Source organism: Gambusia affinis, linkage group LG12, assembly GCF_019740435.1.
Source record: "Gambusia affinis linkage group LG12, SWU_Gaff_1.0, whole genome shotgun sequence".
In the NCBI taxonomy this organism is placed as follows: Eukaryota; Metazoa; Chordata; class Actinopteri; order Cyprinodontiformes; family Poeciliidae; genus Gambusia; species Gambusia affinis.
In genome coordinates this window covers 2,896,687-2,923,132 of record NC_057879.1, presented here as the reverse complement: position 1 = coordinate 2,923,132, position 26,446 = coordinate 2,896,687, and the positions used below count along the sequence as shown (strand labels likewise).

The following is a 26,446-nucleotide window of genomic DNA, read 5'->3' as shown; positions in this document are numbered from 1 at the left end:
CACAAAGTGTTCACCTCCAGGGATCATCAGAAACATGGACTGTCAGATGTGTCTGGAGTCCCTCTGACGTGACCAAAAAAAAAAAAACTCGCTACGAGTGTTGCTATGGCAGCTTGAGGATGGAGTGACTGAGAACAAGCGGGGTGTGTGTTCCTGCTGGTATGGTGGAGCGAAGTGGGATGGAGGGGTGCTAATTGAGTGGACAAATAGGGGGGAGTGGGGGGCACACTGACAATGGGAGGATTGTGTGTCCATTCTGTCAGAAGGAGATCATAGTTGAGTGTTGTTTGCATCACGTAGCTCTGTCCATTCTGGGAGGTTTACTGCAGAACTGTTCATCACTAAAACATGAGGACATTAGCAGTCCTGCTAAAGCTTCTCATCAGCAGTGGGATGTCTTTGCTAGAAAAACGAGATTGTGTGTGTGTGTGTGTGTGTGTGTGCGTGCGTGTGTGTGTGTGTGTGTGTGCTAGTGCTAGTGCTACATCGCATGATTTCAGTTAGACCTTGCCTTGCAACAAATTCAGAGTGACAGCAGGAAGTGAGTGCAGTGTGACCACTACTCCAGTCCCCTTCCCCCATGCAGGCGGGACCCATGTCATTATATAACTGTCTCTTGTGCATTCTTCTTCTCCGGCTCTCTGTGACACACTGGGATTGTTCAGTTGGGGGGGAGGAGAGGGAGTTGGGAGTTAGTTCTGTCCCTGCCCAGTTTATTTCACTCATCTCTGGTGAGGAAAATTAGTGATATGGAATTTTACCCCTACTCCTAAATGTTCTATTTTTTAACTTTAATACATTGGTTTACAGTTGGGCTCTCTGAATAATGTAAAATACCTTCTTCTTTCTCCGATGCTCCCTCGAAAGGAATAGCAAGTAGACTTTGATCTTTGTCTGTTATAAATCAAATCCTCCGGGGCTCCAAAAATGCCAAGCAGGATTGTTGTTCTGACAAAAACAACATCTGTGTACTGTTACAGCCACAGAGCTTGTTGCCGTGAGATTGAAACTGCCCCTTTGCTCTTCAGGCGCATTCTGTACACAGCTGAAAAATCAGGGTTTCAATTCAGGTAATGTACCCCATTCTGAAGCAACAGAACACTGAGTTCCACACCCTTGATCCCAATACAGATCAATCATATTTCAGTCAAATTTAATTTTTATAGCACATTTCAGCAGCAAGGCATTTCAAAGTGCTTTACTTTATAACAAACACAAAAACACAAAGTGATGCAACGTAGAATTAATAATCAAAACATTACATTAAGTCAAGTGCCATCATTAAATTCGTAACTGATTATGTTTCAAATATAACTCTAAGCAAGTGGATTTTTAGTCGAGATTTAAAGGAAGTCAGTGTTTCAGCTGTTTTACAGTTTTCTGGACGTTTGTTCATAATTTTTGTTTATTTTCATCTTATTAGGTTTATTTTATGGGGAGAGATACACATTAACATAGACAAACGGAATAAAGCAGCATTTCCATGCTCATGTCATGATGCTTATAACGTAAGCTAATTTGCACCACTTGTTCCTATCTGGGCTTTTTTAAACAGTGTATCTGAAAACTACGAGGCAATTTGTGGTACATAAAAGCTGGATGCTGCTTCTCCATGTTTAAATATCCGTCCATCCATTTTCTGTACACCCTCGTCCCTAATGGGGTTGTGAGGGATGCTGGTGCCTATCTCCAGCAAACGTTTTCCATGAAAAATATCCTTGTATGAAACAAAAGCTTTGATGCTTTTTGTCATATTAACTGCAATTCCTCAGATGAAGGCATCTTCCTGCTTTTTCAGTCAAGCTGTTGCATTTTTTCCTGTGCTTAATTTGATCAAGACAAATTCACCAAAATGTACTTTGGGAAACAAATATTCAGATCTTTTCGTTTTTGGTTAAAACTTTTCAACCACTTGCAGTCTGATGTGTTAACATGCAGTCACATTTCTGTAAAGAAATCCTAACTCTAAAAATAGCCTAGAGTTGCCCCTGGGCGCAACCCACATGCTCAGAGATCTGCTTTACCCACAAATTTCCATGATAAGCGTTGCAGCATCTCAGGCTGTTCTTGCCTGTTCTCACACTGCAGCTGATTTCAAAGATGCAGTATAATGCAAAATTAACTTTTTGAGCTCATGTGCTATTTTCTATTGTTATTTTCTCATCAAAAACATACCTGGAGTGTTGTTTTGATTTTTTTCATGCCTGCTTGAGGAATCCTTGAATCTCCCATGGCAACCATTCTGAGTGAAACCCTTGCATTCACCAAGTGATGTATTTTCCATGCAGCTCCTTGTTGGGGGGTAGCTTCCGCTTCACAAACCGCCTCTCCTCCCACAACTTCCCCACTCAGCTCCTTCAGACTAGCCTAGAAGCAATTAGCAAATACCTAGAAGAATTGAGCATTCCAGTGCAATGCCGGTAAAACTATTGTTAAAGGGTTCATTGGAAAGAGTTGGAACTTCTTTTTTCCCCTCCTAACTTTGTATGGTTTTAACAAATTGCATATTCAGAAGATTATCATCACATTGTACAAATAAAGCAAACTGTACAACTTCCTTTATAACATAATGGTATAAACTCAAAAGACAGACAAGCACATCAAGGCAACATGAAGAGAGAGAGAAAAAACACTTTTTCAAATAAAGCACAAAATTATTTATGTTTTTATACAGCTGAGTGTGAAAATAAAGTAAAATAAATAGCAGAAGAGAGGGAAAAAATAGACGAGAAGTACATTTATTGAAACTTAGGAAAAGGGGAAAAGAAATGTGAATAAATCAATAATAACAGTAGAAGCTAATCTGGTTTAGAGGAAAAGCTAGCTCATTTAGCCAACAGTTGTAGTGAAGTGTGTAAATTGCTCAGAAGAGCTGCGCAGTGACATCCTAATCTTCTTAAATATAGGAAAATATCTCAGCCAGTAAGAAAAGATCCCAAACAATACCAGACTATGAGCTTCTTAAAGAGACAGAGGCCCAATTTCAAGACGTTAATTTGCTTACACTTCTTTTAAGTTACGCTTAACATTTTCATTACAACTGAAGGTAGCATTCTGGATTGTGCTGTAAAATGCCACTATGTTCTTGGAAAGTACATAGTACTGGCCCTTTAAATGGACCTTGGGTTCATATCTGTGTCCTGCTTTCTTAGGGTGTAGCCTGGTTTAGTGACACCACTTCCGACTTTGATGCAGGATCGATTAATCTACAATAAAACCACGATGTCAAACTTAAATAAATAAATAAATAAATAAAAGAAAACGAAAATCCTCTCGAATGTCTTTGAGAGCTTTGATTTATATAGATAATCTGCTGAAGGAGAGTGTGAAGAGGCCATTTGCTAAAAAAATAAATAAATCAAAAAACAAATCAGAAGATATGAGTCTAATAGTTGTTGATGATAATAATGGTGAGGGCTCTACTTAAAATTTGTGCGCGTCGCGGTGCGTCTCTGTGATGAACCAATGCGCATCTCCCAGTTCGCACTGCATCAGCTGCCAGCGCAGACTCAAAGCGGACGTCACAGCTCTCTCTCTCTCTCTCTCTCTCTCTCTCTCTTTCTCCTCACCTTCCCCTTCACGTCCCTTTTTTCCTCCCCTCATCTTATTCCACCGGAGCATCTCTCTCCTTCTGCTCTCCTTTCCTTCTCCACCGCCCACTTCTTCCCAGCCATTGATCCCGACCACTCACCGCACCGCCGCCTCATCATCGCATTGCCCCGCTGCGCTTCTCCGCATTTTTATTTTATTTTTTATTTTTTTTTAACCATTTTTTAAAAATTATTCTTATTTTTTCCAAGGGGACCAAAACCGGAACACTTTTATATTTTATTTTATTTTATTTTCCTGGACTACACAAACTTCTCCCCACCCCCCGGCCTCCCTCCCTCCTCATCACCATGGCGAGCACCGAGGATAAAGCGGCCAGCAAGGAGAGCCCGTCCAGCTGGAAGGACTCCATCTACAACCCGAGGACCGGGGAGCTGCTGGGTCGCACAGCCAGCAGCTGGGGTAAGGATGCACCCCTGCGTCCGGTGTCCTCCTCCTGTCGGATATTAAACCTGTGCAGCCTGATTTGTTTATTATTGTTATTATTATTATTGATTTGTGTGCGTGGATGGCTGAATGAAGGTGACTGTGAGGCTGAGTTAGCATTGAGCCATCCCAGGCCCGCATGGAGGTGAAGGATGGTCTAAAGGTGTGCCCAGGTCTCCTCTTGCTGTGTGAGACTATTTAGATTTTCAAACAGATATAATTTATATGTATCTGCAGAGACCCCCACTCCCCCCTTTAATACCTCCCCTCCACCTGCTGACTGAGCTGCTTCCTTCCCAAATAATCAGGTCCTGCTGAATTCCTCAGCTGCATCAAAGCTGATCAGGATGTAGATTTTTTTTTTTTTATGTAATGCTTCTTCCCAGGCTGAGTTGGTAACCCCCCCGCCCCAACCAACACACACACACACGCACACACACACACGCACACACACACACACACACACACACACACACACACACACGCACTCTCTTCCCTTCACTGCAGCCAGCTCCTATAGGCTGGTGCCGGCTTCAGTCAGGCTTCCTGGGCCCCCATGCTGCTGTGCAGTGGGATGCTCCATTGCAGTTGCATGGCCGCCCACATTAGCATGCCTGTCAAGGTCAAATGGGATTCCCTCTCTCTTCTTTCTCTGTCTTTCTCGCACTGGACAGGTGCATTGTGGGATACTGCTGAAGAGCAATGAGGGGAAAAGAAAGATAGGAGGGGCGGGGGGTTGTGGGGAGGGGGTGTCTATGTTAATGTGTATCTGTCCACACTCTCTTTTTGGTCGCTTAAAGGGCATCTCTGAGGTGCTGGTGAACCATTTTGATTCTGATGTTTCCTCGCTTTACAGCAGCGAAAAACTGCTGAAAAGTTGGGGAGAGGGTGGAGGGGGGGCTTGAGGAGAAAAATACCTGTGATTGTCAGAGGTAGTGGATTTAAAATGGTGCCGCTCAAGTGGGTAATTCTGTAGAACCGCAGCAAACCGAGGCACGTCCCACATCATGCTCGAGCCTCTGGCTCTGTAGAAACAAACTTTAATGTTCCGCAGAGAGAAGATTCAGCAGCATCAAGGTTCACACAACATAAGTAAAAAAACAACATATTAAAAACCAAGGCTGCAAAAATAATAGTAGTAGTAACAATAATAATAATAATAATAATAATAATAATAATAATAATAATAATAATAATAATAATAATAATAATAATAATAATAATAATAATAATAACTTTAATAACTGCACAGAAAATACTGTGCACTTAAAATGAAACATTTAGACATCACTTTTCACATATTCAGTGCGCCTGTACATTATGTACATTTTTGGAAAAGAGACCAACAATTTACACTGCAGTACATCAGTGCAGAAAAAAACAAACAAATGTGCAACAGCAGCTGAAATGTTATTGAAAGGGGCAGCATTATGGAAAATCAACTTTTCTGAGCTTCACATGATGTTATAATCTTATTCCCTCATCAAAAACAAACATGGAGATTTGCTTTGATTAAAAGATGTTTGAGAAATCCTTTAATCTCCCGTGGCAACCATTCAGCTGTGCAAAACGCCTGGTTGGACCTAGCTTCACCTTCGAGGACGAAACTCCTCCTCAGACCTGTAGTTTCTATGCCTCCCCTGCTCGGCTCCTTCAGACTAGCCAGCAGCAATTAGCAAACACCTGGTGGAACTCGGCATCTGCTGATCTCTTCATAGGAGCTACTTCTCAGTGAAACGCTGGTACAAACGTTGCTAACGTTTTATTAGAGGAGCCATGTTGTGATGACTTTCTGAAGGCGGAGTTTCAGAGACAGAGGCCCAATTTCACATAGCGTGAAATTACAAAATCAAATTTATTTTACGTCATACTTGATAAATACGGCACGTCTATAACAACTGAAGGTGACATCCGTCCATCTATGTTCTGGGGTCGTGTCACGGCGGTAGCAGCCTAAGTAGGGAGACCCAGACTGCTCTGAAGGTGACATAGTTACTTAATTATTTTATAAAATTATAATCTGTGGCTGGAGAACACCTAATACTGGCCCTTTAAAAACGTTCTGTGTGTCCCCCTGACCTGCAGCCCTCATCCTGCTCTTCTACCTGGTCTTCTACTGCTTCCTGGCCGGCATGTTCGCCCTCACCATGTGGGTGATGCTGCTCACGCTGGACGACTACGTGCCGAAGTACAGGGACCGCATCCCCAGTCCAGGTCAGTGTCCTCCAGCTCCACCTAAAGGTCTGGCACCACCGTCTGCTACGAGCGGCCATGTTTTCCCTTTAAGGCATGCATTATTCATGCTGTGAAGTCCTGCTTTATATTGATGCTTTTCGCATTGATCTGTTTGGAAGTCTCTTCCTGAGTGATGACTAGAATAGGAACGGCTCAGTGGATGCTTCCTCTAATAGCCGTGTTTTGGTTTCACTCTCACTTTCTGATTATTCCACTCGACGTCTCTATTTTGCAGGACTGGTGATCCGGCCAAACTCTTTGGACATCTCCTTCAACAGATCTGACCCGCAGAAGTATTCGCAGTACGTCCGAAACCTGGAGTCTTTCCTTCAGAGTGAGTGCGCTCCAAGGCGATGAATTACAAAAAACAAAACAAAACAAAACAAAAAGTTCTGCAGGTGAACAAGTAGCTGTCCTTTGTTTTTGTGGACTTGGATCTGAGCAGACCTCTGTCCACATCATGTCTCTGTCAGGATATAATGACACAAAGCAGGAGGGGAACGCGGACTGTTCTCCAGGAGAGTACACCCTGCGGGAGGAAGGGGAAGGAATGTTGCAGAAAGCGTGCCGCTTCAGGAGGGCGCTCCTGAGTTTCTGCTCCGGCCTGTCTGACACTAACTTCGGATACCATGAAGGAAAACCCTGTGTGCTGCTCAAAATGAACAGGGTACCGAACGGCTTTCATGGCAAAGTCTGCCTTTTATAGCTGCTTACAGAACTGTACTACTAGTAGACTACAACTGGAAAACTTTCATGAGTTTCATTGGGAGTTTATGTGATGCACTTTGGGGATAACAGCCAAATAATCGTCTTGGGTTTTTTCAACTGTTTTAGGGTCATTTTGATGTGCTGAATCCAAAAATCATATTTGTGTTGCTCCATCAGATTGACTTTCTGAACTATGGAGCAACATGAGCATCAAAATTGATGATTGTTCTCATATATGGAGAATCTAGGATCAGTGAGTTATGAGCAGGAGGAGAGATTTCAACACAATGAAGACATAAAGTTCAATTCATCCTTATCAGTCTTTATTATTCAATTTACAGAAATCCACGTTTGTAACACTTAGTTAAATGTTACAAACCTTTTTTGTATTAGAAATATTAATGGAAATGAACTGATAATGTTACAAAATGTCATCAATTTAGTCAAAAGATCAAATTTTCTCTAAATCAAATTAGAATAAAAACCTGGCCTGATTGAGAGAAATGGATGTCAGATTTGGATTCAGCATGGCAAAATAGACCTAATTCAGTTGAAAAAACATGGACAACTTCCAAAATATATTTTTTAACCCAGTGTTAAGAATTGATTAAAACTACTTATTACTTTTTTTTTTTCAGCGTTCATAGCGCCACAGACACAAATTCTACTCTTGAAAAGCTGCTTTGTCAGGACGCCACATAAAGAAATGTGATTTATATCACTAAACGGCACACAGTAAATTAATCATATTTTCAAATTTACTGGAATTTGTAGAACTCTGGAGAACGTAGTGAATTACAATAATGTCAGGTTTTTTTAAACATTAAAGCAATTTTATCAAGAGAACAGTTAATCTAAATCCTTAAGAAATCTTCACGATAAATGATAAACGATACAATAAATGACCACTTGCATGATGGACTTCCGCAGATAACTGTAATGTGCCAAAAAAGTTTAACATTGTGCTCTTAATGCAAACTGGTGTGTGATGAAAACACTAAAATTGCACAGCCTCCTATTGTGAAGCATGGTGGTGGCAGCCTAATGCCGTGGGAATATTTCTTCTTCAGCAGGAAAATAGAAGCTGGCCAGAGTTGAACTGAATATGAGTGTAGTTAAATGCAGGGCAACACTGGAAAATAAAAATAAAAATAGAAAACCGTGAGAGGCTGTGAGAAAGTAGAGAGCTACATGGTTCAGATCGAAGCTTGTTTATGTCTTAGAATAGCCCAGTCAAAGTCTAAATCTGTGCGATGGCTTTAAATAGCTTTTTATTGATGCTCTCCATGCAATCTGATGGAGTTTGAGATATTGTGCGAAAAAACTGGGACACAAACGTTTTGTTATGTTATGGAAGTACAAAGCTGGCAGAGACATGCCCTGATGGATTTTGCAGCTAATATTAAATAAAAGGTACGGGATGCTGTAAAGTCAAAATTTATTATTATCAAAATTTGGATTATTTAGCCAGTCATATGAAAAAATATATATATTTTGAGCATTTAGCTCCAAACTAGCTATATTTATATGTCACCTTAAACTAAATATTTAGCTCCAAATCAGATATTTTGCTAACACACATCTATTTAGTGTGAGGCTAAATATTTAGTAAGCAGGCTAAAAGCTTTTGCTTTAAACCTAATAATTAGCTACAAACTAAATATTTATTTAGTGAACCAAATTTTTGTTTTGTTTGGAACTAAGTATTTAGTCATATTGTCAGCATTTAGCTCCAAGCTACATATTGAGCTAAATACTTAGCTCAGTTTGGAGCTAAGTATTTAGCTCCAAACTGAACTGTTAGCCTCAAATTACACAATTAGATCCAAACTAATTGTGTAATTGGCCTGCTAACTTATTTAGCAGGCCAAATTCCTAGTTTGAAGTTAAATATTTATTTAGGAAGCAAATTTTTTAGCTTCCAACTGAACCCAAATATTCTAAACCAGATTTTTAGCCTCAAATCACACAATTATCTCCACACAATTTATTTATTTAGCAATCTAAGCATATAGTTTGAAGCTAAACAATAATTTACAAAGATTAATATTTTGTTTGAAACCAGATAGTTACTTTGAAGATAAATATTTAGTTAACAAGCTAAATATTTAGCTTCAAATTAAATATTTAGCCTCAATATAAATCTGTAGCTTTTATATTTAGTTTATAAATTAGATATTTATCTTGGTAATTAGATATTTAGCTTTAAACTAGAACATTTGTAGATGAATTAATAAAATGGTGAAAATATAGCTGACAAATTAACCCCCATTTTGTTTCTTATGACAGGGTAATTAACCCAGATTATTGATGTTAACCTTTGAATGTGTAACTTTAGCAGCATCCCACAGCATAGCCTCTGGAATAATCTCTGATCAACGGGATTTTTAGATTTCATTCTTTTATATTTAACTGTAGAAATCTTTGAAAACCATATATATCATTTTCCTTCCACTTCCACATAGGATCCTAGTAAACTATGCTGTCCCTTTTGTCATATTGTGTAGCTGCAATATGACAAAAAGTTACAACAGGTATGAATACATTGATGAGCTCAGGCCCCTGACAGTGACCCTCCTCCCGTGTCTCTGCCCTCACAGATCATTGGCCTGAGGCCCGGCGGGGATCCCTACGTCAACTGCACTGTCAAAGTAAAAACAAAAATCAGAGCATTTCATGTGCAACTTTCTTGTATGTGTAGTTGTGTCTTTTTAGTTCTTCCATTAAAAACAAAACATATTTATTACCACTGTGGATTTAATATTTCCTTTGTTGATCTTTCATATTTTCCCTCTTTTTTTTTTTTTTTGTTTTTTGTTTTTTGTGTGTGTCTCATGTCTTCTTGCATGCTGTCACTGACGTCTTTAGGGTAAGACGGATATGTGAATTATCAGGATAAGGCCAGTAGGAATAAGAACACATTTCTGTTATGTAACGGGTCATTATGTGGGCGCCTCGACAACCCATCTTAGTGGCATTTTAGGGTTTATTTTTAGCCTAACCAGAGTCGTTCTTTTACCCTGGAAATGTCACTTTTTTTCAGCCTGAACACAGAACAATCTCATTTAACTAATTCATTCAAACCTCTTTGCCTCGACCTCAGAGGGATGCTGCTTCTGCTTGCTCATGTCCTGTGTCACGTTGTCTTAAAAACATTTCCCATTTGCTTTTAATTGAACTCTAAACTTGCTTGTGTCCAATGAGAAATTTAAACCTACACGTATTCTTCCCTGCAGAAAGAGAACCCGATCCAAATGCACTATTTCCCCAAAGAGGGACGCTTTGACAAGATGTATTTCCCCTACTATGGCAAGAAAGCCCATGTAAGTATTTTACCCTCGAAGGTGCATGTCAGTGTATCTAAGAATATGTCTTACATGAGGCAAAGAAATGCATTTTACGAAACATCAAATCTTGCCGCACATGTGTTGCTTTTGATGTTCACCTGTTCTTACAGTGTGTGTAGGATGGGAGAGTGTGAAATGTGTTGCGATGTGTTACTTTTGCAGCGATGTCACCATGGTGTTTGTGATGTTTAGCAATCACCTGATGAAACGGCTTACAGGCTCTTTACACGGTTTATTAGCGGGTGAATATTTATTCACCGAATTCATCAAGACGGTCAGAGCCACTGTGATTTTTCTAAATGCTGATGTGACTTAAGTATTCATCAGTGCAGACAGAGCGTCAGCATAGCTTTGCTTGTTAATTGGGTCGTTCCTCCAACATTTTGGTAGCACTTCCCCAGCAGAGGCATTGCACTTTACACATGCTCTACTGTATTAAAATGATTTTTTTTTCCACCCTAAAGGATAACCAAAACTAATTTTTGATTTCATAAGAGCCACAATGATGTCAGTTTATTATTATAATTTTTTAATGTTAATCAATATTAAAATCAGAAGTTTGCACATATTCGTCACAATTGATTTCTCCGAAATATGAACTGGTGTAACTGAGGAAGGTTTGTAGGTCACTTCAGAACATTGACTTATTGTATTTAAGGTGCTTTTGTAGCTAATTTGTAGTAATTATCAACAAATTAGCTCTTGTAGCTAATACAGCAGTGTGTCCATTTGGAAAACCCACTTCCACACAACCTTTAACTTCCCGATTGACGTCATGAGATATAAGGCTTCAATATTTCCACATAATTGGGAAATATCTATGTAGATTATTGTAAAATGCATCAATAATCCCTCTTGAAGCAACAAAACACCAACATCATGATGCTGCCACTTCCATACTTCCCAGGCTCACAAGCCTCCCACATATTCCTCCTGATATGACGATGACCGTTACGGCAACACAGTTCCACTGTGGGTTCACCAGTCCACTGGAGACGTTGCCAGAAATTCAGGTCCTTGTCTCTGAGTGCACTGGCAAATTGTAACCTATCTGTTTCGCTTTGTTGCTCTTTGAGTAACGGCTTCACTGGTTGGCGTTCAACTCTGGGACACAGACACAGGGGTGTCTTCCTGAACATTTTGTTGTCGAGACGTCCCAGTGTTCAGAACGGTGCGCACGGCACCGCCAGACATCTGAAAGTTGCACCAAACGAGGAACAGAGGCGTGGAGTTCCACAGTCGTAGAAGTTTATAAAGCCATCGTCATGATGGTGGACACAGATCACTGAAAGGCGTCGTACAGTTAGTGTATCTAGTCTTCAGAGTTTTAAGAAATAATAAGGATTTTAAAAAGTTTTTCTCTTCTCTCATTATTCTGTCATTTAAGACAGAATAATGGAAATCCTATCAAGTATTTTTGGTGCAGTTTCTAGTTCAAATATCTTAGAACACTTGAAATAAGACAAAAATAACTTAGAAGTCACTTTTTAGCTAGATGCTTATTTTGAGTATATAATCATTTAAAAGTGAAAAGTACTTCTTGCGGGCTGCACAGTGGCGCAGTTGCCTTGCAGCAAGAAGGTCCTGGGTTCGATTCCCGGCTCGGAGTCTTTCAGCATGGAGTTTGCATGTTCTCCCTGTGCATGGTGGGTTCTCTCCAGGTTCTCCGGCTTCCTCCCACAGTCCAAAACCATGACTGTCAGGTTAATTGGGCTCTCTAAATTCTCCCTAGGTGTGAGTGTGTATGTGAATGGTTGTGTGTCCTGTATGTCTCTGTGGCTTAAGACCGGGTCCGACAGACTGGTGACCTGTCCGGGGTGAACCCCGCCTCTCACCCGGAACGAAGCTGGAGAGGAACCAGCAACCCTCCCGACCCCATTAGGGACAAGGGTGAACAGAAAATGGATGGATGGATGGAAGTACTTGTTGCAATGGCAGATTATTTCACTTATAATAATGTTATAAGTTAATTTATCTGCCAATGGAACTGGCCTTTATTTCTTGCTTAAAAGTTACTTTTTAGTTTGTTTTTTTATTTCAAGCGTATTAATATATTTGCAATAGAAACGAGACCAAAAATACTTGGTAAGATTTTGTGTTTTTGCGGTGTGTGCATGTTGCCTATATATGGTGAAGTGTGTGACAGTGTGAGCTGAAATGCAGGACAGATGCAGCTTTTCTCAAACTGTGGATTGCGAGCGCCCCCTAGTGTTCCATACGGTACTGCATATGAACGATCTTTATTTGCCGTGACGTGGGCTCAGTTAGCTTGCAAAAGGACTGTGTTTAAAAATAATGATGGATAAGTGGCTTAAGACCGGGTCACTCAAAAGAAAAGCTGAACATATCAGTGGAAAGAAAACAATGTTAAGAATACTTATATGATACTACTTATATTTAATTTCCCTTTGGGATAAATAAAGTGTTTTTTTTTTTTTTTTTATTGATCAGAGAAATTTATATCTGCAGGAATAATTTTTCCAGAACTTTTGTTCTTAGAACATCATTATGATACATAGCATGCCACCTGCACACAGATCCTGGTCTGTGGCTGTGCTGAGTGATTTGGCAGTGAGCAGTGCCCCACGCTGACTAACTGCATCTTACAAAAACAATTATTTACGTCGGGCTTTCTCCATGTTGAAGGAAAATGTTAGTTTCTGCCAAAGCAACCGAAGTCTATTTTTCTTTTATTGTGCCACTAAATGACAAATAGACCTAAAATGTTATCAATGAACACAACACCTGTAGTAGAGAACAATTTCTCTTTTTGATTTCCATGTATTTTCCGTTGTTGGAAAGCTTAAAATTCACACTCAGACAATTCAAAATGCCTCCAATTTTGTCCTGGCCAGTCACATTTACAAAACAACAATAAATGAGTTCAGAGGCTAACATTTTCAGTTCAGATTGTACATATTATGATGTTGTTTTATTGTGGGAGCGCTTGTGGGTTAAGTTTGAGAAACACTGGCCTTGTGTCAGAAGTGATGAAGGAGCGTTTCCTCCCTGATGCAGGAGAACTACGTGGAGCCGCTGGTGGCTGTGAAGCTGCTGTTCACCAAGGAGGACTATAACAAGGAGCTGGCCGTGGAGTGCAAGGTGAACGGCTCCAACCTTCTAAACAACGACGACAGGGACAAGTTCCTGGGCCGCATCACCTTCCGGATCAAGGTGGTGGAGTAAAAAAATAAATAGATGGAGGAGGCGGATCGGGGGAGCTCACCTTGCCGGCCCCTGAATTTACAAGAGGATTTGCGATTATGAAAAATATCAAATAAAATGAAAAAAAAAAAAGCAAGGAAGGAAGTGTCAAATATGTCAGAAAGATGATTATTTTTTCTTTCTTTCTTTTCTGGATACGGTATCGATGTTTGACGCAGGTAATCGTTTGGGCCTCCAACAGAGGAAGCCGGTTGCCGTCAGGTGTTGCTGTGATGACCTTCCTGACCCTTCCTTCCATCTCATTTCTTGCTGATCTCCTCAGAACAAGTTTCTGAACCAGACACTTTCACATTTCCTGTTGCACCCTTCATCCTTTTCTCAGCTCAGATCTCATTTTGTTTCTTGTTTTAGTGCTGACGTGATTTAATAACCTATAGCCATTGGAGCCAAGCTATTTGGAGCTTTTGTGTGTAATTGCTGATACTTCTTTCTTTTCATGTGTGACCTTCCGCCTGTCAGGATGAGTGTGTTTCCACCTCTGAGTGTGTGTGAAGGACCTTGTCACTTGCTGCTGTTGCGAGGACTTGGGATCTTGCTGTCTGTAGAGCTGAAAAAGTAGAACATGTCCAACGTATCTTTCATCTCAAAAGACTTCATCAAGACATACCTTGATACTCGAGTATAGCCAATGTATCCCTGTACATGAAATGCCAATCCCAAACGCCCTTTTAACTATAAATACATAGTGAACTTAAACATATTTAGGGGACTATAGGTAGAAATTTGTCTTGCGGTGCACCAAGCTGCAGACCAGTCTTGTGCCGTCCGTCTGTCTGTCTGTCTGGCTGGCTGTTTGAGCGTCTGCATGTGTGTTTCTCTGTCCGTCCGTCTGTCCGTCTGTCTTCCTGTCTGTCCACCTCTTGCACCCTCCAGGACTGGGCGAGCTGCGTTGCCCGGGGCGGCGGGGGGTGTGTGTGTGGACGGTGAGGGTTTGCTGTTTTGAGGCGGAGAGGAGCTGGAGGAGCGTGGCGAGAAATAACTTCACTGCAATATGTACTGTATATCTCTACGTGATCTGTATATCTATCTGGGTCTCAAAGATTGTTTGTTAGCTTACTCTCTTCTTCAGCCTGTTTATCTGATTGTCTGCTGATCTATTACTCTTTAATGTACATATATATATAAATATATATATATACACACACACACATACGCACACACACACACAAAATATCTACCATATTTACCTAAGTCACACTGTATTTTTGGTCACCAAACATAATGTCTGTGCACTGTAAAGAAATATAATTTAAGCAAAGATTTACAGAAGATTATCTTATTCAAAGCTATGTTTACACAGTCTTAAAAGGAACCCGTATTTAAAGGAGCAACCTGTAACATCTCTTCTGGGTGCCTTAAGACCTGATGAAATAAATTGTGATTTTGAAGAAAAAAAAGCCTAATAGTTTCCTGTGGTGTTTTGTTGTTGTTTCATTTCCATTTTAGCGGCTTGTTTTTGCCTTTGTAAAGTCTAGCATGTTAGCACGCTAACTTATTTTCTTTAACTTTTATGTCACTGTAGACAATAATAACCCCAAATACTTCAATGTTCTTCTGTCTCAAAAGGATAGTTTTGGCATTTATTGATTCCTCAATTTTCTTTTTAAGAAACAATGCCAAGCATCCTCCTCAGATAAACTGACAAGAAGAGGATGGAGAACAGAATGGTGTTTTAAGAAATATTGTTCGCTTTTCACTGACATAACAAAGCAATTTTTGATTTAAAAGACACACCTGCTTTTTTTTATATTTAGCACATACTCGCATGATTTAAGCAATACTGTCTGCTTATGACTGATCAGGATATCCCCACTTAGAAATAAACTCACCCTTTTCTTTTTGAGTCATATTTCGTTTTTCAAGTATGCTTTTCTTATTAATAAATATGATTGTCAGAGAGTTTGGGTTCCTCAAAGAGAGATTGGAAGAATTTCAAATATAATCATTATTTCTAGTAAGTTATTTCTAATCTTCTGAAATTTTTCTTATTTCCAGAGCCCTGTGTTATATGATAAAGCACGTGGAAAAGGTCATCACATAAGATTAGCATAGAGATATGCATAAACAGAATGGAAAATAAATTTTTATCTTCAGATAAGTTATTATTAACTGGGTGGTGGAAGTAATTGGACTGCAGATTGGGGTTTTTTCATAGACATAAATACGAGGTTGTTTTTTTTTTAAACATGCTCATTGTTATTGTAGTACTTTTTGTGACCACATGGGGGCGCCAGAAACAACTGCTGGAACCGCCAGAGAGACAAAGCAGTGACTGACAAGAAATTAATGGAAAACATTGTACATACACCACCACCTTAGCGTTGATAGGGGTAAGACAAAGTTGATATCGATTTAACGAGTAACATCATTAATATTTAACATGTAAACCTATATAATTTAACAGCATTCTTTGACAGGCTCATCTACAGGGAAAGCCTTGGTCCCACTGTAGATCTTGGCTGGCTTTTGTTAGTTTTACAATAATCCATTACTGTTTCAATAATGTGATGTTATTTCTATGAACGTTGCTGGTAAATGGTCGGTGGGATTAGGATCATTATTATGTAAAAAAAAATGAAACCAATTATGCAATTTTCAGAGCACAATGTAAAAAGATTATACAGGTTGTTCTCAACATGCTTTTGTAATAAAAATTTGAAGATTGTGTCTCGTAGAACCCTAACGTCTTGCTGCAAGAACAGCTGCAACATCTGGTTATTTAATCTTGTGGCTCTTGGGATTTGAAAAAATGGTTTTCCATTGCAGTTTTGGAAAATACATCTGTTTCAATGCAGCTGAAAAACCACCTCACCCGAGCGCAAAAATGGTCAACGTAAAACGTGATTTAAAAAAATAAATAAATTCCAAGCGTTTCCATTCAGCTAATTTAGATAGAATGGTTGTGTTGGGCCTGGTAATGAACCCTACCAGAGGCTGCACTTGGAGCTGAGACCAGAAAACATCAGGAACAGATCCTATCTTCTGTCTGCTCTGAGTCTTCATCACCTCCATCACCCATGAGGCTGCAGAAGCTCCGTCCTTTACTCTCAGCTGCTGCAGAAGCTCCGTCCTTTACTCTCAGCTGCTGCAGAAGCTCCGTCCTTTACTCTCAGCTGCTGCAGCAGCAACAGCAATAACAGCAGCAGGAGCAGCAGCTCCTGCTAAATGTGAGATAATCTCCTGGGCTTTAGCTGCAGCAAGAATCCACCTTAACGTCTCCTAAGCTCTTACTGTCCTTGACTTGGCAGTAAACAGCTGAAGTTGGAGATAAAAGCTTTTCCCACTTGGTATCTCAAGTTTCAGTGAAGCCAATAAAATGTGTCGACATTTTACTATATCCTTGTTCAGGATTCTTTTCCTTAAAGTGTTGATCTTCAGCTTTGACAGGCAAACGATATTTCTTTTTAGTTTTTATTAATTTCTTCTCCCAACATGCAAAATAAAACGAATATCATCAAGTTAAAGCCTTTGAACGATGCTGTTCTTTTTGGATTGGTAAGATTATTACAACAAATTCCATGAATGAAATTATTTGGTGAACTTAAGTCAACCTTCCACATGCACGCACAAGTATTCTGATACGTGTCCCTCAACAACTTGTAGAAAATCCACATCATTTTCATAACTATCTCCTGACCCAATTCTGACTGGATAATTATCTGTTCACCTCACAGGAACTGGCAGAACTCGGTTGATTTGATCGGTTTCCCTCCGCAGATCTGGCTTTCGGACAGAATCCATACGTTTTCAACAAGGTGGAGGTCAGTGCTATTCCATAAGCTTAGAGTTATCCTGCATTATCCAGCATAAGAGCAGTTTTGATGTGTGCTTGAGAGCATTCAAAAAAAAAATGTAAATGCTTTATTGACCCCAAAGAGAAACTAAATTTAAAGTGATGAATTAAATTGCCTGGATGCAGAACAGGACCAAAGAGCAAAGAGAGAAGGAGGAAGTTCTAACCAGACAGTGATTTAAAGTGGAGATGCTAAAGCTAATGAGGCGGCTCAGTGGTGAAAGCCAACAACTGATGATGCCATCTAAGTCATACTATTGTGGAACATCCTCTCTGCTGCCCAGGTATTGAGCTGGACTGCAACAGTTTTCACTCAGAAGCCTCTTCAGATTTGCTGCAAGTCTGACTGCTCCTTTCTTTCCACATCGTCACCATCCAGGATTCTCTGAAGATACTTGAATGATATGAGTTAAGACAATAAATTAATAAGAATTTTAATTCAATTTAATAACAAACTGCATGACATAGTGAAGGAGGACATCTTCTGAGTTCTGTGACTTCAAATCAACAGCTAAATGTTTGAAACACTGATGCATCTGAATGTTCCAAAAGCTCAGTGGTGCCGAATACACATCAAAAACTGGTATTTAGAACTGATGAAACAGGTTTAAGTTTTTGGACAGGCACCAACCTCAGAATTATCAAAAGTCTGGCGTAAAATCTGTGTAAGTGCCAGGAAACTGATAGCTCGGCTGTTACCTTCCTATATGCAAATGTAGGTGTTTCTCCCACTTACTTTGATTCCTCCGGTAGAATTTCAACCTGGCCAATCAGTGAACAGACGGAGAAATTGGGAACGATGACGTCAGTTGCCTGTAGTTTAGTAATGGCAGTGGAAGGAGTGAACAAAGCCGTTCAGTCCGTGTTGGCCACGCCTCCAAATATTGAATCAACATAAACAGCCGCTTTGTCAGGATGGACACTTCTCTCTTCACAGTGGACGATGGTTGTTTACGGCGCAGGTCATTTCCGGTAAGCTTCACAGCACACAGCTAGTGCATTAAATACTCACAGACAAACGTTAGTTATTGGCTAGCTATCATTGGAAGCAATCATTTCTTGACAGGCTAGCACACTTGCCAATTGTGGTCAAATATTCTTTTTAGACCAGAAAGCAGGTTGTTTCTCTACAACTTGTTGAGGGAGATGTAACCAAATAGTGTGAGTCTAAATTTCAACCTGTATATTATTTCAACCTCGTTTGGAGAAAAATCCATGGTAAATTTGAACTAGTTCGTCAAATACTTGCTTTTAGCATTTATTCACCACTTTGAAAAAAAAAAAAAAAATGCTGTTTGCACATCTTCACCTTGCACATGTCAGAAGCCTTAAGTTGCCCAGAACCTTGAGGCGATTTGAAACTGGTTTAAACTAAGATGGCAAAAGGGTTATCACCTAATCAGCTAAAAGTTTAACTTGCCAATTTGTGGAAACCAAGACCTGGCTGTAGTCAGCATCTTTAGAGGGGATTAGCGCAATGGATATTTTTAGGATTCACTCCTGAGTCCTCAGCAGCACTGACTCTGTGTAAATATAGTGACGGGGAAGTGCGTAACGCGCCACAATCTGGGCTGTCCTGACGCTGGCAGCAGGTGACAAAAACACATGAAAACCAGAAGCACGGATTTCAAAAGACATATTTAATTTCCTCCAGCTGATTCAAACGTAAAGGATTATTATTATATATATTTTTTTTTTTTTTCTTCCAGATTTACACAGCGCATTACTTCATTTTCTTTCATTTATATGTACAGGAACATGATTGCACATCTGAATTATATTCACATAAAGGGTAAAAACTCAACTCTGCCTGAGATCTGCCTGTTTAAAACAAATAAAGACCCTGAGACAATCAACAAGAACAACTGGCCTATTCAAAGTCTCTAGACTTAGCTCTACATAAACTATACAATAATTTATATCTGACTAGCTTGAGTTTTTTCTTCTTTTTTTTATTTATTTATTTTTTTTAACAATCATTAGACTAATAAAAACAGCCCTGAATGATCACAGAGCTTCGGGGCCATGGACAGGGAACTCCTGGTGCAGGAATTTATTGCCCAACTCCTCTAAATTGTCCTCCATCATACGCAGAAAAGATCTGCTAGTTGTGCACTTTTCTGTCCCAAAGCATCCCTGGGCTTCACTCTCCGTCCTTATGTCGACTGTTACAGTACCAACACAGGAGAGACTCGGAGCGGGGAGGTGTTTGGTGTTATTCAATTTCTCTAAAATCATTCTAAGCTTGAAATTACTTACATAAAGCTTCCTTTTTCTGTGCATAGATACTTGCATAACTCTTTATGTACAACACATACAGTCGCGTTTTATAGTTTGTATAAAACTAAGAAGTCAGGCGGATGTAAATGCTATGTTTTGCTGTAACTACGTGGTCTAAAATCACAACAAAAAAGGAATACTACAAATTTCTCTGTGGAATGCAGTGGAGGAAGAAAACCCCACTCCTCACTGTAGAAACCCCCTGGTGTTATGGAACCGTAAATAAACGCAGATATTCCACAATCCAGCAGGACTGATTGATTTCAAAGACTAGAAGATACTTTACATTTCTATCTTTACAGTTGTATATTTAACAATGGTTTCCAAGTGTATTCTTGTGCAAACACCAGTTTACTTTTGCGGTTTCACTGCAAACACTTGTGTGGATAAAAAAAACAACTTACTGCTAGCAGTCACTCTTGGTCAATGTAGTTGCAAGTCTACAGAATTTAACATGCATGTCTTTAAGAAAAGCTGTGGACCAGGAATGATGTGTAAAATACACCATCATGTCATTGTTCCTGCTTTTGTGAGCTCTGTTTCAGGAGCAGCCCACCTCTAAGCCATTAGCATCCTTACAAGCTCTTTCTCTCTGCAAAGATGCCAATCCTTATCCCTCATGAAACATGATCCACTTTTTACACCGATGCTATTGTCCATGAGAAAGCAAATTACTGAGGTGTCAGAAGCCTAACGAGAGCCCGCTCAGAGGAGCGCACACGTGCCGGACTTCTTGTCGTCATCTAGACCTCCTGCGCCCTCCTTCCTGTTGGGATCACTGAGTTCGTCGTACAGTCCGGTGTCGATCATCTCCTGCTGCCAGGGAATGGGCACTGCGCCCGTACTGAACTCCTTGAAAAATTTATCATCCTTGGCATCAAACTCAATGCCTTTGATCTCGGAGAACTCTGCGATGTCGCCTGTATCCTTGGCGTAGACGACGTTGGGTTTGGGCACCCAGGGAGGGTCCACGAGCCCTGCCTCCAGGCGAGGGAAGTTGATTGTCTTGAACCACTCGTGCTTCCTCGGATCCTCCATGTTGTTCCTGTTAAAAGGAGAAAAATACATGTGTGAATTCATGTAGATCCAGAATTACCAAAAGGCTAATCACCGATGCTGAAACTTATGCCTGACGCCCTGATTGAGGATGATTTGAAGAAGCTACTGTTGAGGTAGCAGGGGTACCTTCTGTTCATCCCTAATAACTCATGTAAACCAGAAGAACCTGCTCTTACCTCATGCCCAGGCGCTCATCTATCTTCTTCTTGAGGAACAGTTGGATGATGTCCTTGGTGGCAGCATCAAAGCACTTGTGCTCCCACTTTGGCTCCTCATTGAGAATGCGTCGTTGGACCTCCTCCTTCTCCACCTTCTCCTTTTTGCTCTCAGGGCCTTTGAAAGGTGTGTAGCCTGCCACCATCTCATAGATACTGCAGCCCAGGGCCCACCAGTCCACCGATGTCCGATATGGTGTTTTGCTCAGGATCTCAGGGGCCATGTAGGCTCCTGTGCCAGCCTAGACAGCAGGCATAAAAGGTAGGAAATTTAGAAAAGTTGAGGTCAACATGATAAAAGTCGAGTCGAAGTCGAGACTTTTGACATGTCTGTGTCAGTGAACGTGTGACATGTTTTAGAGAATGTTGTTAGATCATGGAATACATTTCTGCTTAAGAGTATGCATTTCCAAATGTATATATTGAACTGTCCAATGAAATACCACCTTTCATTCTCCTTCCCTACTGCCTTTCTCCACCACTTCCCCTTCTATTTATCTTTCCCTTTCCTTGTGTGACCCTGTTGCCAGCCTTAAAGCCAGGAGCCTAATCCTAATGCTAAGCCTACTAGCTGTCAAGAGTTGTGTGTGTCTGCACCCTGAGTTGTCCTGTCTCTTATATAAAGCCTGGCCATTTCTGGATGATGTAGCCCCCCAGTCGAAATGCATGCAGACATCCAAACACAGAGCCCATTATGCCAGCTAAAGAACATGCGCCACGGACCTGCGTTGAACTATTTCTGTTTGCCACCTCAAGTCAGGCAATGCACTTACATATTCTAACACCTTAAAGACTATTACTATCAGCCCAAATCATTTCTTTCTATTCTTTGCTCCACCCTCAGTGCAAAGCCATGCAGGTAGGCAATTGACCTGGAATCATTGCCAGTATCAATCCCCTCAAAAAAACGTACCCTGCTTCTTTGCTCATACGTATATAAATGTAGACATTGATTGAGGACCTCACCATTTGTGCTATTTAAGTCTTTTGCACTGATGATTGGGATTACTGGACACCTTTGGCCCCTCTAGATCTGTCCTTCGCAAAGATTGAGTTGCCAGACATCTGTGATTTGAATGCCTAGTAGTTTTGTACCAGCACCATGTCACATATGATCACCCGGTCCACACAAAGGAGGAAAACAGAGGCAACCTCTGGAATTTTGTGTCTCCTAGATGAGCCTGATTGCAAACTATCATGTCTGAACATATGCAATGCAAGTTTTCCTTCAGTCTCTCCCTCTAATCAGGGACAGACTTGTGTAATGCCCAATAAGAGGATTATGGGACCAAAGCCAGGCTTGCCTGTAGGAGGTTAGCCCAGTCACTTTGGCTGACTGGAAAGCATCGCAGTGCTCAATAATGAGCTTACTGGACTTTCATAGAGCCGAGCGCTTACTCTTTGCTCCTGCAAGTAAGTCCTGAACAAAACCAGTGGCAATATTGGTCTTCTTTTTATGACAGTTGAGGTGAAAAATGCTGCTGACTAATATACTATTAGAATCTTTGAAAATGTGTTTTTACTCAAAATATTTAACAAATCTACCATTGTTTTTAGATGTTGGTGCATTAATCTTAAACATAATGTAATGTTTAAGATTAGAATCTTAAACCAAAACTCTAATCAATATCAGGCCTTATCCTATATTATAAGGCCTATACTATAGGTACCTCATAGTATAGGCACCTACTCTGGTTCTGGTAAGCTGTACCTTTTCAGTTTTATCAGGGTGCCCTTCACTTGGGGACCCTCAATGAAGATGAGTTGATTTTCACAGCTGGATAGAACAAATAAAATCTCTCCCCTCAAGATGCTCACAGAAGAATATGTGCTAGTGTATCTCAATGTGGTTGCCTACAAATGTTCAAGCTTTGTCCTGACTGCTAAAGGATCAAATGAGTTATATAATCTATTGAGAGGCTCTAATTGCAAAGATCTTTAAACAAACCAGTAATCCCTGTCCGGATTTACACTGAAACGCTACCAAAGGGTGACAATATGTCTACATGCTGAAATGAGCTCAACCTTTTCTTTACATTAGCTGACTACCCAGGGACCACTGATCCTGGTTTATTTGGACTTTTTTGTTTCTTAAGAGAGGAAGCTAACATAAACTACTGCCTTAACATCAGTCATACCAATTGACTGATGTTTCAGTCAATTGGTACACAAGGGATGATTCTAAATAGCTTTTTGTTGTACAGTGTATCAGATGCTTTCTCAGTTCTTGAAACCACACAGCCACAATGTCCGTCTACTCACCATCTGGGTGACAGTTTTTCCGGGAACGACCTCTATTGCCAGACCCAAATCTGAAAGTCGACACTGGCCTTGACTGTCCAGCAGAACATTCTCAGGCTTCATGTCACGGTATACAATATCCATGGCGTGGAGGTGCAGGATGCCGGTGGTGATTTGTGCAGTGTAGTGAATGATGCGTTTCATCTCTATGCCTTTGTCCACACCTTTGCCATCGTAGCCTATATTGTAAATGTGGTACTTGAGGTCTCCTCCATTCATCAGGGTCATGACAAGGCACAGGTGAGTCTTGGTGTCATATGCATAGGCCAAGTTGACCAGAAACAGACTGTTGACCTTCTCCAAGATCTGCTTTTCTAAAAGGGCCATCTTTTCACCACCCTTCTTTTTCAGACGCTTTTTACACAACTTCTTGCAGGCGTACATCTGACCAGTGTTCTTGACCTGAACAGCACATACCTACAAGGAATAAAACATTGTTTGGAAAACATGAGGGTTTCTTCATTGTGATAGATGCTTAGAACCGCTACAATTTCTAGACAGAACCAAAATATCATCTTCTGGTATCAAGCTAACAGACATAGCTAAAGACCGATTTATCTATGTAGATTGAATGACTTTTGTTTCTTGAACATTTTTCACACTAATGAACAATGTAATGTTTATTATAGAAGGCTTATAAGGTTTAATAGTTAATGTCTATATGTTCTGAGTTTCTGAAACCAAGGTCAAATTCTTTGTGCAAACAAACTTAGATGGTGATTCTGATTGTGAATGTTAAACCATTTTATTAGTATCCCATTCTGTATGATATACTAATAATCAATTATCCAATTATCTATTGGCTTGGGTACAAAGCAATTGAAAAACTGGACGTAGGAGTCAACCTAACTTGACTCTTGCTAGCTGATCCTTAGCATCACTTAGCATCACCTTGGAGACTTGTTTTGCCCACATCTTAAACCAAAATTCTAATCAATATCAGTTTTTGCTCTAGGTAGAAACATGGCACAATCAACATGTAGACTAAGTCATAGTAACTACCAGTGTTTTGTTAAAAACTGGACAACAAACTAATGAAGGCCATTTGAGGTAGCAGCTATAAGGGTCAGTCATGGTAATCCCTAACTCCAAATAAGTACCCAAGGGTCAGCTCTAAGACCTGTGTATGTGAATGTAATGCTAAGCCATTACAAGATAGTAGTGTTCATCTGATGATTTTGCGCACCTTTTATCAGTAATGGCAGATAATGCTTCTGTTTGACAAATATTTCCCTTTTTGAAATACTTGGATGGCTCAAAACAAATAAGTTTTAAATATATGGTTTTGGGAGTCAATGGCTTCTTATTTTGGCCCTTATTTTCTGTCGAGTCAGATTGGATTCTGCACCATCAACATAAATTGTGATTTTATGGCTCATGCTTGCCAGTCAGCTTGAAATGAGGTTAAACCTTTTGTCCACAAGTTCACATCAATGACAATTTATTACGACCAAGAAATGCAAAAATACCAGTAGGATTGTAGAACTTGAATTTGGAAACCTCATAAAATGACAAAGGCATAAAAGATACATGTCTGTATTTAAAAATAAGTTTTGATTCTTACCTCACCAAAGCCCCCTTTTCCCAGAGTCCTGAATTCGTAAAAGTATTTGTCACTGATGGGCTGCTTTTCGTACTCCTTCCATTGAAGGAATTTGTCAAAGAATGGGCTGGCCTGGTAATCTGTAAAAGGCTTGCCTTTCAGATATTCTCTTACACCCTCCTGGACGTGGACTTTCATCACCTCGTCAAAGTTGGCGTCTGTAACAGACTTGCATTTTTCCGCAGGATCCCCGGTAAGAAATGTCAGGAAGGATTTGGAGTCAGCTTTGCAGTACTTTTTCATAATTTCTTGCCGAGCCTTCTCTTTGGTTGCACCTTCAGCGAGGTCCCAGTCATACAGCTCATCCAGGAACTCTGCAGCAAGTTTGAAGTCAGGGGTACTAGACAGAAAATCACGGAAAAGCTTTTTCCCTATAGGCTGCCTTTCACAAAGGGATGTAAAGTCCTTGTCGATGGTTCCTCTGACGGCAGCACACTGCTCCGGCTTGGGCAGAGACAAGCTCCGACGGCGCTTTTTCATCTCCTTGTCATCCCCTCCTTGTGCTTTCAGGTAGGCCGTGTTGGCCACCAGGTTATCCAAGCCCCCCATGTCACACATCTTGGCTGTTTTATGTGTTCTGTCCCCCTACGTGACTGGGTTCTTCAGTGGCTTCCCAAGGATGCCCACTTGGAGTTTGTGCGTCTATGTGAGAGTGCACTTCTCCCCCAAAGCCAGCGTGCAAATGAGCTCCTGCCGCACAGCACACCTGCAAACCTAAGACACACTGACACACCCAGTAATTACTCATTTAGAATTAAATACCAAGGAGGGATTTTGGCTTAAGGATCTTTGTGTGGTCTATTCAAGGATGCTGTACACGGAAAGGGAATCGTAAGCGGGCTCTGTCGTAAGAGGCTTTGAAGACCTCTATATCTGTCCCTGATTTTTCAAAGTCTAGCAGTGGTCCTTTGGATTCTGTTGACCATGAAGATAATAGTGAGGTGCACAGTAAGATCAAAAGAAAGATCAGCTAGAAAAGTTTTTTTGACATATGTCATGGATACATTTAAATAAATTTAGTATGTCTATCTGTGCATTTACTTAAAACGCGACAACTGTGAAATTGAATTGAATATCGTGTAGTTATTATCTCATATTATCACGGAATGGGAAAATACCTTGGGCATCGTTGGATTCCTCCTGCCTATCTCACCAGAACATGGACCTCAGTGAGCTCACTTCTAATCTGCTTGCTTTTTATTAATCTCCCCTAACACTCTCTCACTGGCAATATTTACTCTAATTCACCAATGGCCATTTCTTGATCACCAAAAAAGGAAAAACAAAAACCTGCAACACATTTCTAATAATACTGTGTTTTTATTGTCCTAACGAAGACCATATTGAGTGAGATCGTCTCCAAGAACATCCTGGTTGGGAAACAAGCAGATGTTACAGATGTGACTAAAACCAGGTGTTTACCTTCACTAACTGTCTGCAAACCGCAGCTCCGGAGCCGCATGTGGCTACTTGGACCCTAATCATTTTGGACAAATATTAAGTAGAACAGAGCAGCTTTTATTGCATGTGAAATTCAATAGAAGTAGTTTAACAGCAGCTTTTCTATGTAGTTTGGTTCAGTAGCTGCAGGTACAATTTCAAGATCAGTGAAGGTGCCACATTCACCTGCTAGAACAGTTATGTA

At 40.4% G+C, this 26,446-nt stretch overlaps 2 protein-coding genes across 2 annotated transcripts; one reads left to right on the top strand and one right to left on the bottom strand.

Moving 5' to 3' along the window:
• Positions 1-3,490: 3,490 nt before the first annotated feature.
• atp1b3a (ATPase Na+/K+ transporting subunit beta 3a) lies at positions 3,491-14,953 on the top strand. Its single transcript, XM_044133085.1, has 7 exons — positions 3,491-4,011; positions 6,121-6,249; positions 6,506-6,604; positions 6,744-6,937; positions 9,579-9,629; positions 10,215-10,301; positions 13,344-14,953. Exons 1-7 carry the CDS (start codon positions 3,900-3,902, stop codon positions 13,509-13,511), a joined length of 840 nt encoding a protein of 279 aa, XP_043989020.1. The 5' UTR covers positions 3,491-3,899; the 3' UTR covers positions 13,512-14,953.
• Positions 14,954-19,101: 4,148 nt separating this feature from the next.
• Positions 19,102-25,776, bottom strand: grk7a (G protein-coupled receptor kinase 7a). The gene is made up of 4 exons (XM_044133084.1): positions 24,763-25,776; positions 23,160-23,615; positions 20,859-21,139; positions 19,102-20,668 (listed from the first exon to the last, which is right to left on the bottom strand). The coding sequence occupies exons 1-4, from the start codon at positions 25,357-25,359 to the stop codon at positions 20,329-20,331; spliced, it is 1,674 nt and encodes a 557-aa protein (XP_043989019.1). The 5' UTR covers positions 25,360-25,776; the 3' UTR covers positions 19,102-20,328.
• Positions 25,777-26,446: the final 670 nt, after the last annotated feature.

Coding starts and splice junctions, on each gene's coding strand:
- atp1b3a (XM_044133085.1), top strand. CDS start 3,900: ATGGCGAGCACCGAGGATAAAGCGGCCAGCAAGGAGAGCCCGTCCAGC. Junction 9,630..10,214: donor ACGTCAACTGCACTGTCAAA/GTAAAAACAAAA, acceptor TCTTCCCTGCAG/AAAGAGAACCCGATCCAAAT. Junction 10,302..13,343: donor ACTATGGCAAGAAAGCCCAT/GTAAGTATTTTA, acceptor TCCCTGATGCAG/GAGAACTACGTGGAGCCGCT.
- grk7a (XM_044133084.1), bottom strand. CDS start 25,359: ATGTGTGACATGGGGGGCTTGGATAACCTGGTGGCCAACACGGCCTAC. Junction 21,140..23,159: donor GAAAAACTGTCACCCAGATG/GTGAGTAGACGG, acceptor CCTGCTGTCTAG/GCTGGCACAGGAGCCTACAT. Junction 20,669..20,858: donor GATGAGCGCCTGGGCATGAG/GTAAGAGCAGGT, acceptor TCCTTTTAACAG/GAACAACATGGAGGATCCGA.